Here is a 19,444-nt window from a genome sequence, read left to right on the forward strand (position 1 = left end):
GTGTTGCATCGATCTCGGCATTTATCTCTGTCGCGTACGTCCAACTTCTGCTTTGGTAATCACACCGAGTTGGGTCGACGGTGTTTGCCTGGTCTGCCCCGTCACCCATCAGTCTCCACTTGTCCTGCGGGCAAGTGGCTCGTACCAACTGGTGTATATCCCACAAGTGTCACTGATGTCCAACCCAAATGGAGTCTAGTTTTGCCCAAAATTTCCTGTTGTTATTCCGGGGATGAAACCTTCCCAAGGAAGTCAATAAATATTGGGCAGTGGGATTCTGTAATGACCCACCCTGAGTTATAGGAGCGAGATCATAAACCTCTTTCTCATTGGGGTCAGAGTCTCCTACAGGTGCCGTAGGTTGTATGGCCAGCCTATAAGGAGGCGAGGGTCCCCAGCCGTGGTCTTCTAAAAGTTGGTTTCTCTTTTCTAACTCTCTATTGCGTGCTTCCAACATTTTAATTTTTGCTTTATGGTCAGCCCATTTCTTACTGAGACTGAAAACTGTTTAATTAATCCAGCCAATTGGTGAACTAAAATCATTCAAATTTTCTTAGTTCCGTCCTGTTTTTCCCTTTTCCGACCATTCCTGTTGTAGGTCTAATGGGTGAGATGAATCCCACTCCCCTTTCCCCATCTGTTTGATGAATTTGTCCCTCTTAGTTATATACTCGTTTATTCGGGATCCCGGGGTCCCCACTGTCCTTGTGATCCTGCCATAACACCGATAAGTTTATACTCAGCATCTGGAGTCTTCGATTCTCCCTTCTCGCTCTCCCAGTCCAAGCTCGCTCTTATCAGAGTCCGGTGATACCTGTTAGGGGTGATCAGATCCCTCCGTATTACCACATACACAAGTAAGCTCACACCTTTAAGCTCAGACTATTCAGCCAGCTTTTCCTTCTACTCCGGCGATCACTCAGGTTCTTTCTGACTCACACCTGAACATCACACCCCAGGCATCTTTCTCCACACCCATTTCAACATCCTGATCTTCACGTGGGGGGGGGCTACTCCTCTTACCGGTCTCAGGCTGGGTCTGTAAAGACAAATGCCTCCTTGTCCGTATATGTTCAGTTCAGACCTCTTACACACTCTCACACTCTTTCATCACAGATGAACATCTACTGCACCTACTGTACTTTGACCCATTCTTTTAAGTTTGGTGATCTATTCCGGGGCTTTGGTCGTTCCAGAGTTTAACCACTGGCTGCAGGGGAAGATCCCATTCAGGCAAAGCTGGCACCAGATTTAAAGGCAGCCAGCAGCACTTTTAAAGGCTCTGAAGGGAGCAGTGAGGGAGCCCTGGTTAATGAACAAAGGCAGAAGGCAGATTAAACCCAATTCACTGACACTTCCCTGGAAATTCTCAAGGCTATATCGGTTTGGAGGGAGGTTCTGTTCCCTCAGGACTGGAGGAGGAGACCTGTCACCCTGAAGCTCCATGTAACAAATTGTCTCTCTCTCTACTGGAGAGAAATATTAATATTTCATTTGGAACTATTTCTACTAACACTGTCCACACGGCAACATCACCAACTTCCAGCTGAAATATCGATACATTTCCAACCATTATCTTCACAGAATTGTTACGGTTCACAATGAGGCCATAAGAACTAAGAACATAAGAAATAGGAGCAGGAGTAGGCCATCTAGCCCTTCGAGCCTGCCCCGCCATTCAGTAAGATCATGGCTGATCTGTCGTGGCTCAGTTCCACATTCCTGCCCTCTCCCCATAACCCTTAATCCCCTCTCTCGTCAAAAACCCATCAACCCGCGTCTTAAAAATATTTAGCGAGGTAGCCTCCACCACTTCAATGGGCAGAGAATTCCAGAGATTCACCACCCTTTGAGTGAAGAAGTTCCTCCTCAACTCCGTTCTAAACCGCCCCCCCCTTTATCTTGAGGCTGTGCCCCCTAGTCCTACTGTCTTTTTTGAGCAGGAAGAGTCTCTCCACCTCTATCCTATCCATCTTTCGTCGAGGAAAGCGGAGAGAGCAACCGGCCGTCGCTGCCCCGCTGCCCGCAACCTCTAAACAACAAATGGCCTCAGACTGCTTGCAACAGTGTCCTTCAATCAATGGAGAATTCCTGGAGTTGCCAGGATAGTTCTGAAGGGTTGACAACCCTACCCTAACATTCTTTGATGGTTATCCACATTGCACGATTCACAGCTGGTAGAAGCAAGTTGTACTGCTCACGACACCTTTTCAATCAATGGGGCACCAAAAGGGGCATTTTTGGATGCATGGGTAGTATCTACTTCCTGATGAACAACAGACCAGATATAAGAAAAATAAAAATATTTCTACAGTGATTAAGAAGCTAAGAAGATCACAAAAATAAATTTAAAATTCTTGTTTCCATGTGCCTAAAACGCCAGATTTCTAACTTGATCCGTGAGCTTTGTTTTGAGTTCTGTATTGATGTTTGAGCTGAACCACTTCATACCATAGTGTATAATTGCAACCTTCAGGGGCATCTCCTTGCTGAAATCTTGTTGACATAACTTTTAAGTGTTTTAGCCATTTAGTTTGTTGCAATAATACTAATCTAAACATCAGCCATTAATATTTTAAAATGTATTAATACATTGTCTGTGGTGTTGCTCAGTGAAAATGGAAAGGCATGCTAACATAATATAATTAAGAAATAGGAGCAGGAAAAGACTGTGTGGCTGTTGAGCTTGTCTGATTGTAGGTGATCATGGGGTTGAACTTCACTTTCATGCTTGCTCCTTGATTCCTTGAGAATAAAAAAAACCTGGTTCTTTGAGTCTCAAGTATACACCATTTTGCAATAGTCGGTACATTGTGACAATGTTATATATTCAAAAAGATTTGCAGGTTGCTTTAAGAGTTGATCACATGATTTGATGATGATGTTATTAGGGTGCTCAGGTTGCTGTTTTACTTTCAGTTTTGTATTCAGATGCAGTGCAGAGAGCAGCTGTTCAATAAAATCTGTTGTGTGGTTGTTTGAATCTATGTGTGCAAACCCAATTGTTTCTTTCTGTTAAAACCCACAACACCTAACATAGTTAGAACAACGCAGAAAGAAAATTGGTGGCGAATTGGGATTTGTTTAATTGAGAATATCGAAAAATGATCTCAAAGAAAGCTGTTTCGGTAGTGTAGTGGTTACCACGGTCACCCAACATGCGAAAGGTCCCTGGTTCAAAACCAGCCAGAAACACTTTTGACTAGTTTAGGGGTTTTAAAAACAAAAGGATGGCATGGACAAGTTGGGCCGAAGGGCCTGTTTCCATGCTGTAAACCTCCATGACTATCCCATTCATCATCTTATACGTCTCAATGAGATCTCCCCTCATTCTTCTAAACTCTAACGAGTACAAGCCTAGTTTATTCAGCCTCTCCTCATAGCTCAACCCCCTCAACTCCGGTATCAGCCTAGTAAACCTCCTCTGCACTCCCTCCAAGGCCAAAATATCCTTGCGTGAGTGCGGCGACCAAAACTGCACACAGTACTCCAGCTGCGGCCTCACCAATGCCCTATACAGCTGCAGCAAGACCTCCCTACTTTTATATTCAATCCCCCTCGCTATGAAGGCCAGCATCCCATTCGCCTTCCTGACCACCTGCTGCACCTGCAAGCTGGGTTTTTGCGACTCATGCACAAGGACCCCGAGGTCCCTCTGCACCGTCGCCTGCTGCAGTTTTTCGCCACTTAAGTAATAGTCCTTCCTACCATTCTTCCTACCAAAGTGGACCACCTCGCACCTGCCAACATTAAATTCCATTTGCCAGTTCCTGGCCCATTCGCCCAGCCTGTCTAGAACCTTCTGTAGACTCTCCACACCCTCCGCACAATTTGCCGTTCCACCAATCTTGGTGTCATCAGCAAATTTCGACACCCTACACTCGGTTCCCCCCTCCAGATCATCTATATAAATGGTAAATAGCTGAGGCCCCAGCACCGACCCCTGGGGCACTCCACTAGTCACCATCCGCCAATCTGAATAGCACCCGTTGACCCCCACTCTCTGCCTCCTATTTGACAGCCAATCCTCTATCCACGCTAACACCCTACCCCCAACTCCAAGTCCCCTGACCTTCTGCAATAACCTCTTGTGAGGTACTTTGTCAAACGCCTTCTGAAAATCCAGAAAGACCACATCCACCGGCTCTCCTCTATCCACCGCCATAGACACATCCTCATAGAACTCCAATAAATTCGTCAGACACGACTTCCCCTTAAGGAAACCATGCTGTGTTTGGTCTATCAAGCAATTCCCTTCAAGATGCCTCGCAATTTCCTCCTTGATGACGGATTCTAACATTTTACCTACCACAGACGTTAAACTAACCAGCCTATAATTCCCCGCCTTTTGCCTGGCACCCTTCTTAAACAACGGCGTAACATTAGCCGTTTTCCAATCTTCCGGCACTTCCCCGGAATCCAGCGACGTCTGGAAAATAACCACCAAGGCGTCCACTATCACCTCCGCCATTTCTTTCAGAACCCTCGGATGCATTCCATCCGGTCCTGGGGACTTGTCCACAATCAGTCCCTCCAGCCTGTCGACCATTTGGCCCATTGAGTCTGTACTAGCTCACCAAATTAGCTTTAGGAATGTGTGTCATTCTCCAGCCTTTTTCTCGTATCCTCGCTCATTGTTTCTATTCAAATAATCATCTAATTCCTTTCTGACTGTTTCGATACAGCCTCCCTCCACCACACTTCCCGGCTGTAATTCCAGACCCGAACCACTGGCAGTGTGAAAAAGGTTTCTCTCTCATCATCTTCAACCCCACCACGCACTCCATTCCTGAGCCACTGACCATCCCATGTCCCTCCCTGTGACTCAGGGTAAGGACATGGGAATCCTGAGCTCTTCCCTTTCACCATCATCCTTTTTATCATTTAATCACTCCGACACTTCCATTTTGTTCTTTCCTTGTCACCCGCCCATCCCCAGCTCCCTGTCACTTCAAACAATTTAATTCACTGCTACTTCCAAGTTCTAATTTTAGCTAATTCAACTGAAACTAAATCTGTTTCTCTCTTCACAGATATTGCCTGACCTGATGAGAGTTTCCAACATATTTATTCATATTTCAGATTTACAGCATTAATATAATTTTGCCTTCTGTATGAACTGAAGTTGTGTTTCTTGAATGTCCCGCACTGTACATTATTATCGTTAATGATCTTATTCTTAAAAACTCTGTGGATTTACCCTGATTCCTGTTATTTTTCTCTCTCTGATCGCCAGGCTGAATGTTAATGATCTCACCGATTCTTGTGCCGAGGACCTGGCCTCTGCTCTCAGTACAAACTGCTCACTGATAGATCTCAATCTGAGTGTCAATAAACTGGGAGATTCAGGAGTGAAACGGCTGTCTGTGGCTCTGAGGAATCCGGACTGTAAAATACAGAAACTGGAGTAAGTAGCAGACTGTGTGAGATTGTGTTTATAATAACTGAATATTCAACAATATAATTTCACCACTGGTATTTGTATAAAAACACTGCCCATTACTATTGGTGTCAGTTATGAATAAGGAAAATTGCTTTTCCTCTGACTCCTGTTGCTTCTCTCTCTGATCCCTGAGCAATGGGATGTCAGTCCCACCGATCCTTATGTTGAGGGTGTGGGGGAATAATGTTATGGTTCACCCTCTGAGGTTCTCTCCTCCTCCTCAGATGTACACAGCTGTCCCCGGACACAGGCCCTTCGGCCCATCGAGCCTGTGGCAGCGACTCATTCTTATTCAGATCCAGTACTTGTTGCTCATTCACAGTTTCTATTCCTCTGTTCGTCTCCCGTTCATGTTTCTGTCGAGATAAACCTTGAACATTGGGAACGTGCCTGCTTCTGTCAACCTCACTGGCTGTGCATTCGAGACACCCACCACCCTCTGTGTGAAAACTTTCCCCGCACATCTCCTCTAAACTTTCCCCCTCTTGCCTTCAAACTGTCCCGTCCTGTAGTTGACCTTTTCACTCTGAGGAAAAGACTCCAACTATCAACCATATATCTGCCTCTATCAGGTCACCCCTCAGCCTCTGTCTTTCCAGTGAAAACAATCCAAGTTTATTCAACTTCTCTTCATACCTTAACCAGACCAGGCAACATCCTTGTAAACCTTCTTTGGTTCTGAATATTGTTAGGGGCCTAAAAATGATTCCCACAAGTGATCTTTTAACTGTGTTAATTCTTATCTGTACCCAAGCTGATTCTGCATCTTGATCATTGGAACTAAGTTCAACTCTCTCTACTTACATAATCTGTTACTAACAGCGAGACTCCACCACCATGTCCTGTCCTCCATTTACTGTCATCTATTCACTCTCCCCTTCTCCAAAGCATCCACATCCTTCTGGTTGTCTGGCGATCAGCACTGCACTCAATATTCCATATTGGGCCTAACTAAAGTTTAATACAGCTGTAACATAACTTGCCAACTTTTATATCGATGTCCCGGCCAATGAAGCGAGCATGCTGCATGTCTTATTGACCAAGTTATCCACCTGTGTTACCACTTTCAGGGATCAGTGGACAAGTACACACAGATCCCTCTGTATGTCAATGCTCCTGGTGTTTTACTCAGATAGAGAAAGCTGGGGGACAACCATGTGGAGTTCTATCAAATTATAGAAAGAAATCTTTCTCTTTCATTTGAGGGGGCAGTAACCAGTTGTATTGATTTAAGGCATTGAACAGAAGTTCCAGAGGAGAATTGAAGATGACTCAGTGGTTAGCATTGCTGCCTCTCAACATCAGGGACCTTTGTTTAATTCCAGCCTCTGGTGACTGCCTGTGGAGTTTGCACGATCTCCCCGTGTGTGCGAGTTTCTGTCAGGTACTCTGGTTTCTCCCACAGTCCAAACTAGTGTAGGTTAGGTGGATCGACCATGCTAAATTATCCCTTAGTGTCCTAAGATGTGTAGTTTTGGTGGATTTGCCATGGTAAATGTCCAGTGATAAGCAGTTGTGTGGGCCTGGTTAAGATGCATCTTCGGAGAGTCAGTGTAGAGTGGATGGGGCGATTGGGAGCCTTCTGCACAGTGGGGATTCTCTGGTTCTGTGGAAATGTTTTTTCACCCAGAGGGTAGTGGGAATCTGGATCTCACTGTCTGAAAGGGCGGTGGAGTCAGGAACACTCACAACATTTAAGAAGCATTCAGACAAGCAGTTGAAATGCCGCAGCGTACAAGGCTATGGAGCAAGTGCTGGTAATGGATTAGAATAGATTGGTGCTTGATGGCTGACAGAGACACGGTGGGCCGAAGGGCCTCTTTCTGTGCTGAAAACCTCTATAAAGGCCCAGGGATTGGAAGTTATGAACCAGAACCTGAATCTTCACTAATCCCTGTTATTTCTCTCTCTCTGATCCCAATGAAATGGAATGTCAGTCACATTGATTTTTGTGCCCTGGGTGTAGGGGAATAATGTAACGGTCACTCTGAGGAACTGTTCACATGCTTACAGGGGGACAGGTGTCACCCAGTCTCACAACCCTTGGTTTATGAGGAAGGGGAAAGAGTGAATGGAGGCAATTGTTGAGACGCAGGCCAGAAACTCCAAGGTGTTTTGTGAAGTTAGCCTGGACCTTTGGTTTTATATTTGATTTTGGTATTGATGAGCATGAGGTGTTTCACTCCAGGTATGAATCAAGTGACCCACGAGGATGCTTTTATCAAACACAGTTTATTTAAGAATGCAATTAGAATGTAACAACAAAAATTAGCATAACCTTTACCAATTGCAAGACATAAAGATGACACAGTATAACTCATAACAGCTAGCTATCTCTGTTGTTCCTATATAAAGCAATACCCACATACACACACCCTTCTCCAACATTAGTTAGCACAAAAACAAGTATGCTCACGTGTTGCCGATTTTCCAGCTTTTTAACACTTCCAGACAGCCAATTGACAATTGTTTTCAGAGAAGGATTTAGCCTCCGAACAGCCCAATCGCAGGGAGGTAACCCCAGTCTCTGACAGCTTCCAACACAGCAACACTTCAGCAGCAAAAACTCCAACTTCAGAGAGGGAAACAGCACTGCTGTTTGTCTTAACTTCAAGCAGCTTCTGAAAGCAGAATAAAAACTAGAATGTTCTGTGAAAAATAGCTGTCCCTCAGTCACATGACATAACCTGTCAATCACCCACAATCAAGCTCTACTCTGCCATCCCAGGGGAACACTGAAACAACAGAACACTGCATTAGTTCAGATTAAAATCAACATGATGTCAATTATACTGCTTCAGTAACAATAAAGGAAACCGGGTACAGATAGCACGGTGCGGACAGTATAACCTGCATAGAAACATGATTAAAATAGAAACTAGAAGCAGGAGTCGGCCATTCGGCCCTTCGAGCCTGCTCCTCCATTCATTTTGTTCATGGCTGGTCATCGAATTCAATATCCTTCAATATTGAGTATATTTCTTAAGGGTATAGTTTGTAATAAAATGTACATTCCAACACATCCTTCAGCTGGTTCCATGTTACCAGTGATGGGCAAACAGGTGGATTTACCCTGATTCAACCTCACGTGCTATAAAATGATTCACTACCTTGTCAGAACAAAGCAAGTTATTCATCCTTTTGCCTCGTGTAACTGTATAACCCACACCTGCCCAGGTGCTGCGGGTACCAGAGTGTCTCCTGTGCCCATCCATTCAACCGCTCGTTCTCAGCTCCACAACAAATATCACAATCAGTGATTTCCCACCCTGTCTGCTGTTTACACTGTTCCAGCGCTGTGAATTCTAGGTGTAAGGATGGCAAGATCTGGATGCTGTCACCATTTTTAATTTATTTCCTGACATTTCGTGCTGTCTTCTACAGACATATAAAGTTCCATTGTTACTCTCCCATCAAAGACACAAGCCTGTGCCAGTGACAACCTGACTGACCATGTCTGCAGAGCAAAGGTCTCCTGCATGTGACCATCTCATTCTCACAGTGCAAGAGTTATCTGACTAACCAGAACGCTGCAGAGAGAGGCTGACATGTCTCTGACAGTCGATGCTGCTGTCTGGGCATTTCCTGTGTCTGTGTGGGGATGACCTTTCCACCATTTCACTTTCATCCTCATTTGACCTCATATCCCTCTGCTTACATGTTATAGGATGCTTCACCACCTTGTCAGAACATAGCAGGTTCTTCATCCTTTTGCCTCACTGTAACCATATAAAGAACAAAGAACAAAATCAGCCAGGAAACAGGCCCTTCGGCCCAACAAGCCCGCGCCGCCATTTCAACACTACCAGTCCCCCTCTCCACCCATGACCCTTATCTACGGTTATGGCCAACCACATTGAGGGAAACTGATTTAGGGACAATATATTCCTGCCAATCAGCCTAACAGCACATCTTTGGGGTGTGGGAGGAAACCGGAGCACCTGGAGAAAACCCACGCAAGCACAGGGAGAATGCGCAAACTCCCCACAGACACCAGTCCAAATCCATGTGTCTGCACAGCAAACAGTGATAGTCACTGAGCTGTCGTCTTGCCCAGTATCTTGTCCAGTTTAGGCACACACTAACGACATGAAGCACTAGGCCAATCTCAAACAACCAAGAGCAGCCCCAGTACGACCCATCGTGTGTATGCCCCTCGTTGGACACAAGGCGGACTGACTTAAAACCTGCTCAGGTCTCCAGCAATCTCCACCCCGTTATACTTGGATTGATGTGGCAGACACTCTCCAGTCCTGAGAGAACAGAAATTTGCTCCAAACTCACGTAGCCTTGGGGAACACGACCAAGTGTTGCCAAGTGCATCATTGAATTGAGTTTAACCTTCCTCCTCCTACTTTAGCCCTGTGTTCAGTAACCAGGCCTTCCTCACTGCTCTCTGCAGAGCTGCTGCCTATGAAATTGCTGCTCGTGCCAGCATTGCCTGAACCGGGACTTCCCCTGCAGCGAGTGGTTAACGGCTGGAATTCACTGTCCGAGAGTGTGGTGGAGACACGTTCAGTTGAAAATTTCCACAGGGAATTGGATTATTATCTGAAAAGGAAGAATGTGCAGGGTTACGGGGACAATTTGGGGGAATGACACTGAGTAAATTGCTGATTCAGAGAGTCAGTGCAGACAGTGTGGGCCGAATGGTCTCCTTCTGCTCTGTAACAATTCTGTGATTCTACCTGAGAGAGATACCAATGGCCCTTAGAGGGCACTGGTTAAATTATCTAACCCTGTTAACACTGCAACATCACCAGCTTCCAGTTAAAATATCGATACATTACCAATCATTATCTTCACAGAATTATTGCCAAGCACCACGAGGTGAAATGTGTCTGCCCCGGCTCACCAAACTAGTATTAGGAATTTGTCTCATTCTCCTGCCTTCTCCTCATATCTTTACACATTGTTTCATTCGAATGTTCATCGACTGCCCTCTGTTATGCCTCGAATCAGCCTGCCTCCACCACACTTCCCGGCTGTAATTCCAGACCTGAACCACTGGCAGTGTGAAAAAGGTTTCTCTCTCATCATCTTCAACCCCACCACACACTCCATTCCTGAGCCACTGACCTTATCTCAGGATGAGGACATGGGAAACCTGGACTTTATGGTACAGGATCTGTAGTCAGAGACTCTTTTCCTCGTGTGGATGTAGCTGTTACTCGGGGGCATAACTATAAGGTTCATGGTGGGAGATATAGGAGGAATGTCCGAGGTAGATTCTTCACTCAGAGAGTGGCTGGGGTGTGGAATGCACTGCCTGCTGTGATAGTGGAGTCGGACACTTTAGGAACTTTCAAGCGGTTATTGGATAGGCACATGGAGCACACCAGAATGATAGGGAGTGGGATAGCTTGATCTTGGGATTGGACATAGTTCAGAACAACATCGGGGGCCGAAGGGCCTGTACTGTTCTCTGCTTTCTGTTTCACCATCATCCTTTTTGACATTTAATCACTCCGACACTTCCATTTTGTTCTTTCCTTGTCACCCGCCCATCCCCAGCTCCCTGTCTCTTAAAACAATTTAATTCACTGCTACTTCCAAGTTCTAATTTAAGCTGATTGAACTGAAACTAAATCTGTTTCTCTCTTCACAGATATTGCCTGACCTGATGAGAGTTTCCAACATATTGATTCATATTTCAGATTTACAGCATTAATATAATTTTGCCTTCTGTATGAACTGAAGTTGTGTTTCTTGAATGTCCCGCACTGTACATTATTATTGTTAATGATCTTATTCTTAAAAACACTGTGGATTTACCCTGATTCCTGTTATTTTTCTCTCTCTGATCTCCAGTCTGGGATATAATGATCTCACTGATTCTTGTGCCGAGGACCTGGTCTCTGCTCTCAGCACAAACCGCTCACTGATAGATCTGAATCTGGGTGACAATAAACTGGGAGATTCAGGAGTGAAACGGCTGTCTGTGGCTCTGAGGAATCCGGACTGTAAAATACAGACACTGGGGTAAGTAGCAGACTGTGTGAGATTGTGTTTATAATAACTGAATATTCAACAATATAATTTCACCGCTGGTATTTGTATAAAAACACTGCCCATTACTATTGGTGTCAGTTATGAATAAGGAAAATTGTTTTTCCTCTGACTCCTGTTGCTTCTCTCTCTGATCCCTGAGCAATGGGATGTCAGTCCCACAGATCCTTATGTTGAGGGAGTGGGGGAATAATGTTATGGTTCACCCTCTGAGGTTCTCTCCTCCTCCTCAGATGTGTACAGCTCTCCCCGGACACAGCATCCATTGATTTGTGAAAGGAGGGGAGAGTGAATAGATGACAGTAAATGGAGGACAGGACATGGTGGTGGAGTCTCACTGTTAGTAACAGATGACAGTACAGTAGCGAGAGGTGAACTTAGTTCCAATGATCAAGGTGCAGAATCAGTTTGGGGAGAGATAAGAATTAACAAAGTTAAAAGATCACTTGTGGGAATCATTTATAGACCCCTAACAATATTCAGAATCTCTGACACAGTACACAGGATATAATAATGGGGTCTTGTAAAAACAAACTGCAGTAATCACGAGTGATTTTAATCTTCATCCATGAAGAAGAACAAAGAGCCACACAACACAGTAACAGGCCGTTCGGCCCACCAAGCCTGACTCCTAATCCTTATTCAGACCCAGTACTTACTGCCCATTCGTGGTTTCTATTCCTCTGTTTCTCTCCTGTTCCTGTGTCTATTAAGATGTGTGTTGGACATTGGTAACATGTCTGCTTCCACCACCTCCATTGGCAGTACATTCCAGGCCCCACCACACTCTGTGAAAACTTTCCCCACACATCTCCCCTAAACTTTGCCCCTCTCACCATCATCCTGTGCCCTCTTGTAGTTGACCATCCCACCCTGGAGAAAAGTCTCTGACTGTCCACCATGTCGATGCCCCTCATAATTGTGTAACATCCATCAGGTCACCCCTCAGCCTCCCTTTTTGTACTGAAAACAATCCGTGTTAATACAATCTCTCCTCATAATAACCCTCCTTGACTGGGTGAACCTTCTTTACACCCTCTCCAAAACATCCACATCCTTCTGGTAGTGAGGTGAACAGAACAGCAAGCAAAAAAAGTTGATTTGTTGGTTAGGAAGAAGAAGGAGGCTTATGTTTGGATGAGGCTTGAGGGCTCGGGTTGTGCAGTAGAAAGCTTTAGATTGGCTAGGAGGGAGTTGAAGAGGGAGTTAAGAAGGGCTAGAAGAGGGCATGAGATGACTTTGGCTGATAGGATTAAGGAGAATCCTAAGGCGTTCTATAGGTATGTCAAGAACAGAAGGTTGGTTAACATAGAACATAGAACATTACAGCGCAGAACAGGCCCTTCGGCCCACGATGTTGCGCCGACCAGTTACAAAAACAATGACCCACTAGCCTATACCAATCCCTTTTCGTCCATAAACCTATCCAGAGATCTCTTAAACGCCCCCAAACTAGACGCATTTACAACTGCAGCAGGCAGGGCATTCTAATCCCTCACCACCCGCTGGGTAAAGAACCTACCCCTGACATCCGTCCTGTAGCTACCCCCCCTTAATTTAAAGCCATGCCCCCTCGTGCTAGCTTTCTCCATCCGAGGAAAAAGGCTATCACTATCCACCCTATCTAAACCTCTAATCATCTTATATGTTTCAATAAGATCCCCTCTTAGCCGCCTTCTTTCCAACGAAAACAACCCTAGATCCCTCAGTCTCTCCTCATAGGACCTCCCCACCATACCAGGCAACATCCTAGTAAACCTCCTCTGCACCCTCTCCAACGCCTCCACATCCTTCTTGTAATGCGGGGACCAGAACTGCACACAGTACTCCAAGTGCGGCCGCACTAGAGTAGTGTACAGTTGCAACATTACACTGCGACTCCTAAATTCAATCCCCCTACCAATAAACGCCAAGACACCGTACGCCTTCTTGACAACCTTATCTACTTGATTCCCAACTTTCAGGGATCTATGTACACACACACCTAGATCCCTCTGTTCATCCACACTATTCAAAGTCCTCCCGTTAGCCCTATACTCGACACATCTGTTGCTCCTACCAAAGTGAATTACCTCACACTTCTCCGCATTAAATTCCATCCGCCACCTCTCGGCCCAGCTCTGCAACCTATCTAAGTCTCCCTGCAGACTATGACACCCTTCCTCACAATCTACCACACCTCCAACTTTGGTGTCATCAGCAAATTTACTAATCCACCCAACTATACCCTCATCCAGATCATTAATAAAAATTACAAACAACAGTGGCCCCAAAACACATCCCTGAGGCACACCACTCGTAACTGCACTCCATGATGAATATTTACCATCCACCACCAAGATTAGGGCCAGTTACAGACAGTAGAGGGAAGTTGTGTGTGGAACCGGAAGAGATTGGAGAGGCATTGAACCATTATTTCTCTTCGGTGTTCACGCAGGACGATATGAATGTAGCTGAGGAGGTCACTGGGGTGAAGGGGTGTAAAATAGAAAGTATTGCAGTTGATACAGAGGATGTGTTGGATATTCTAGAAGGGTTGAAAATAGATAAGTCCCCTGGTCCAGACGGGATTTACCCTAGGATTCTATGGGAGGCAAGAGAGGTGATTGCAGAGCCACTGGCTCTGATCTTCAGGTCGTCGTTGGTCTCTGGTATCGTACCGGAAGATTGGAGGACAGCGAATGTTGTCCCATTGTTTAAGAAGGGGAACAGAGACTTCCCTGGGAATTATAGACCAGTGAGTCTTACTTCTGTAGTGGGCAAGGTTTTAGAAAGAATTATTAGGGATAGGATTTATAGTTATTTGTAGAGTAATGAATTGATCAGAGATAGTCAGCATGGTTTTGTAGCGGGAAGGTCGTGCCTTACTAACCTTATTGAGTTCTTTGAGAAGGTGACCAAAGAGGTGGATAGGGGTAAGGCAGTAGACGTGGTATATATGGATTTTAGTAAGGCGTTTGATAAGGTTCACCATGGTATGCTTCTGCAGAAAATGCAGATGTATGGGATTGGTGGTAATTTAGGTACTTGGATCAGGAATTGGTTAGCAGATAGGAGACAGAGGGTGGTGGTTGATGGTAATTATTCATCATGGAGTTCGGTTACGAGTGGTGTGCCTCAGGGATCTGTTTTGGGGCCACTGCTGTTTGTAATCTTTATTAATGATCTGGATGAGGGTATAGTTGGGTGGATTAGTAAGTTTGCTGATGACACCAAAGTCGGAGGTGTGGTAGATTGTGAGGAAGGGTGTCGAAGTTTGCAGGGTGACTTGGACAGGTTGCAGAGCTGGGCCGCGAGGTGGCGGATGGAGTTTAATGCGGAGAAGTGTGAGGTAATCCATTTCGGTAGGAATAACAGATGTGTTGAGTATAGGGCTAACGGGAGGACTTTGAATAGAGTGGAGGAGCAGAGGGATCTAGGTGTATGTGTACATAGATCCCTGAAAGTTAGGAATCAAGTAGATAAGGTTGTTAAGAAGGCGTACGGTGTCTTGGCGTTTATTGGTAGGGGGATTGAATTTAGGAGTCGCAGCGTCATGTTGCAACTGTACACAACTCTGGTGCGGCCGCACTTGGAGTACTGTGTGCAGTTCTGGTCCCCACATTACAGGAAGGATGTGGAGGCTTTGGAGAGGGTGCAGAGGAGGTTTACCAGGATGTTGCCTGGTATGCAGGGGAGGTCCTATGAGGAGAGACTGAGGGATTTGGGGTTGTTTTCGCTGGAAAGAAGGCGGCTAAGAGGGGATCTTATAGAAACATATAAGATGATTAGAGGTTTAGATAGGGTGGATGGTGATAGCCTGTTTCCTCTGATGGAGAAAGCTAGCACGAGGGGGCATGGCTTTAAATTAAGGGGGGTAGTTATAGGACGGATGTCGGGGGCAGGTTCTTTACCCAGAGGGTGGTAAGGGACTGGAATGCCCTGCCTGCTGCAGTTGTAAATGCGCCTAGTTTGGGGGCGTTTAAGAGATTGGTGGATAGGTTTATGGAGGAAAAGGGATTGGTTTAGATTAGTGGGTCAATGTTTTTTTTTAAAAATAAGACTGGTCGGCGCAACATTGTGGGCCGAAGGGCCTGTTCCGCGCTGTAATGTTCTATGTTCTATGTTCTATGTTCTATATTCACATGTGGCCAACTAAAGTTTCATCCAGCTGTAAACATAACTTGCTAACTTTTATACTCGATGCCACAGTCAATGCTGTCTGCCTTCTTCACCACCTCATCCACCTGTGTTACCATTTTAGGGATCTGTAGACTTGTACACACAGATCCCTCTGTAGGTCAATGCTCCTATGGGTTCTTCCATTTACTGTATAAATCACTCAGATTGTCAAGAGTTGAAAAGATTAGTTCACAGAATGTATTCAAGTAATTTCCTGGAGAAGTATGTTCCAGTGCCAATCACAAAACAAGCTGTTTTAGACATGGTGATGTGTAAATGTGTGGTGTTTCCAACAAAAATAGTTTCCTTTCATTTGAGAAACAGCAGCAGAAGTGTTCCAGCCATTACTAATTCAAGGATGGTATTAGATTAAGCAAAGATATGGCACCGGGTTTGGCACTGCTGCCTCACAGCGTCAGGGACCCGGATTCATTCCAGTCTTGGACAACTGTCTGTGGAGTTTGCACATTCTCCCCGTGTCTGTGTGGGTTTCCTCCGGCTGCTCCTGTTCCCTCCCACAGTCCAAAAAATGTGCAGGTTGGGTGGATTGGCCATGTTAAATTGCCCATTAGTGTCCAAGATGTGTAGGTTAGGAGGATTAGCAACGTATGCGGAGTTACAGGAAACCGGGCAGCTGCAGGTCTATTAGTCTGACAGTGAGAGTATGGAAGATCCTATAATAATCTATAATAAAGGAAGTGAGAACAGAACACTTTAGACAGGACCAACATGGATTTATGAAAGGCTGGTACGGTGACACAGTGGTTAGCATTGTTGTATCACAGCCACGAGCCTGGGTTCAATTCCAGCCTTGGGTGACTGTGTGGAGTTTCTCCATTCTCCCAGTGTCTGTGTGACTAGGACGCTTGCCGGGAGTTGTTTTTTTTTCTCGGGCCCCTAACCCTATAAATTAGTGTAGAGAGGATACCCGATCCTCTACACTGGTAGAGAATCCCACCCTCCCACCTCCTCTAACCTAATTATAAGAGTGGGGGAAGTTTGTTGTTTTGTTTTTAAATTTATTTTTCTGCTGGTAATTGCTTCAGGGATGGCAGTTCAGGCAGTAAGCTGCATCTCCTGTAGGATGTATGTGGTGAGGGAATCTAGTAGTGTTTCAGGGGATTTTACTTGTAGGAAGTGTGTTAGATTGCAGCTTCTGGAGGAGCGTGTAAAGGAGCTGGAGGTGGAATTAGAGGAACTCCGCATAATTCGGGAGGCAGAGGTGGAAATCGATAGGAGTTATAAGGAAATAGTCACTCCTAGAAATGAGTCTTGGGTCACTGCCAGGAAGAGGGGAAAGAAGCAATCGGGGGGACAATCCCCTGGGGCGGTTCCCCTCCAGAATAGGTTTTCGGTCCTGGAGGCTACAGTTGAGGAGGAAACAACTGGGGATAGCCAAAGGGAGCAGGTCTCTGGGGGTGAGCCTAGTGTGAAAGCTCAGGTGGTTAGGGGCTGTAAACGATTGGGCCTCGTGATTGGGGACTCCACAGTTAAGGGGACAGATAGGAGAGTCGGAAGTAAAGGTAGGGACTCAGGGCTGGTGTGTTGCCTACCAGGGGCTGGGGTCCGGGATGTATCTGAAAGGGTATTCAGGACTCTTAGGGGAGAGGGAGATCAACCCCAAGTTATTGTTCATGTGGGGACACGTGACATAGGGAGGTTAAGGGAAGGGGATATTAAGCAGAGATTTATGGAGTTGGGGTGGAAACTGAAGGCCAAGACTGATAGAGTGGTTATCTCTGGACTCTTGCCTGTGCCACGAGATAGTTTAGAGAGGAATAGAGAAAGGGAAAGTTTGAACTCGTGGCTGAGGGGATGGTGCAGGAGGGAGGGGTTCAGGTACTTAAGCAATTGGGGCTCGTTCTGGGGAAGGTGGGACCTCTATAAGAGGGATGGTCTACACCTGAATCAGAAGGGGACCAATATCCTGGGGGGTAAGTTTGCTAGGGCTATGCAGGGAAGTTTAAACTGATTCGGAGGGGGGGAGGGATCCTGAGTAGAGGGGTTGAAAGTGAGGGGTGCATGGATGGGGACTGCAATGCATGGCATCGCAGGGGTAGGGTGGAGCAGGGTTTGAAATGCGTATACTTCAATGCGAGGAGTATTCGCAATAAAGTGGGTGAACTTGCAGCGTGGATCAGTACCTGGGACTTCGATGTTGTGGCCATTTCAGAGACATGGATAGAGCAGGGGCAGGAATGGATGCTGCAGGTCCCGGGGTTTAAATGTTTTAGTCGGAGTAGAGAAGGAGGTAGAAGAGGGGGAGGGGTAGCATTACTGGTCAGGGATTGTATCACAGTGTCAGAGAGGAGGTTTGATGAGGACTTGTCAGTTGAGGTAGTATGGGCGGAGATTAGAAATAGGAGAGGAGAGGTCACCCTGTTGGGAGTCTTTTATAGACCTCCTAAAAGTTCTAGAGAGGTTGAGGAAAGGATTGCGGAGACGATCCTGGTTAGGAGTGAAAATAATAGGGTAATTGTTATGGGGGATTTTAACTTTACTAATATTGATTGGAATTGCTATAGCTCTAGCTCGTTAGAGGGGTCAGTTTTTGTGCAAAGTGTGCAGGAAGGTTTTTTGACTCAGTATGTAGATAGGCCAACTAGAGGTGAGGCTATATTTGATTTGGTGCTGGGAAATGAGCCAGATCAGGTGTTGGATTTGGAAGTTGGTGTGCATTTTGGTGATAGTGACCACAATTCGGTTATGTTCACCTTAGTGATGGAAAGGGATAGGCATGGACCTCGGGCCAGTGGTTTTAGCTGGGGGAAGGGTAATTATGAGGCTATTAGGAGAGAATTAGGAAGCATAGGTTGGACTAGGAGATTACAGGGGCTGGGAACGTCCGAAATGTGGAGTTTTTTCAAGGAGCAGCTACTGCGGGTCTGTGATAGGTATGTCCCTCTCAGGCAAGGAGGGATTGGTAGGGCTAGGGAACCGTGGTGCACCAAAAAAGTTGATTCGTTGGTTAAAAAGAAAAAGGAGGCTTATGTTCGGATGAGACGTGAGCATTCGGATAGTGCACTAGAGAGCTTTAGATTGACTAGGAGGGAGTTGAAGAGCGAGCTAAGAAGGGCTAAAAGAGGACATGAGAAGACTTTGGCTGATAGGGTTAAGGAGAATCCTAAGGCGTTCTATAGGTATGTCAAGAACAGAAGGTTGGTTAGGGCAAGATTAGGGCCAGTTATAGACGGCAGAGGGAAGTTATGTGTGGAAACGGAGGAGATTGGTGAAGCATTGAACCAATATTTCTCTTCGGTGTTCACGCAGGGGGACATGGATATAGCTGAGGAGGACACTGGGTTGCAGGGGAGTAGAATTGACAGTGTTACAGTTGATAAGGAGGATGTGCTGGATATTCTGGAAGGTCTGAAAACAGATAAGTCCCCTGGTCCGGATGGGATTTACCCCAGGATTCTCTGGGAGGCAAGAGAAGTGATTGCAGAGCCTCTAGCTCTGATCTTCAGGTCGTCGTTGGCCTCTGGTATAGTACCAGAAGATTGGAGGTTAGCGAATGTTGTCCCATTGTTTAAGAAGGGGAACAGAGACTTCCCCGGGAATTATAGACCGGTGAGTCTCACTTCTGTTGTGGGCAAGGTTTTGGAAAAAATTATTAGGGATAGGATTTATAGTTATTTGGAGAGCAATGAGTTGATTGGAGATAGTCAGCCTGGTTTTGTGGCGGGTAGGTCGTGCCTTACTAACCTTATTGAGTTCTTTGAGAAAGTGACCAAAGAGGTGGATGGGGGTAAGGCAGTGGACGTGGTGTATATGGATTTTAGTAAGGCGTTTGATAAGGTTCACCATGGTAGGCTTCTGCAGAAAATGCAG

The 19,444-nt window shown here is 45.8% G+C and overlaps 1 protein-coding gene across 1 annotated transcript in view; it reads left to right on the forward strand.

Annotated features, from left to right (window-relative positions):
• LOC145337959 (NACHT, LRR and PYD domains-containing protein 3-like) overlaps positions 1-19,444 on the forward strand; it is a 108,968-nt gene that overhangs the window by 79,459 nt on the left and 10,065 nt on the right. Inside the window, exons 8-9 of the mRNA XM_080182737.1 lie at positions 5,237-5,407; positions 11,255-11,425. Coding sequence (XP_080038863.1) covers positions 5,237-5,407; positions 11,255-11,425 — 342 coding nt within the window. The remainder of the gene's footprint in view (positions 1-5,236; positions 5,408-11,254; positions 11,426-19,444) is intronic.

The sequence above is a fragment of the Carcharhinus amblyrhynchos genome, unplaced genomic scaffold (assembly GCF_965287045.1).
Source record: "Carcharhinus amblyrhynchos unplaced genomic scaffold, sCarAmb.v2.hapA scaffold_86, whole genome shotgun sequence".
NCBI lineage: Eukaryota > Metazoa > Chordata > Chondrichthyes > Carcharhiniformes > Carcharhinidae > Carcharhinus > Carcharhinus amblyrhynchos.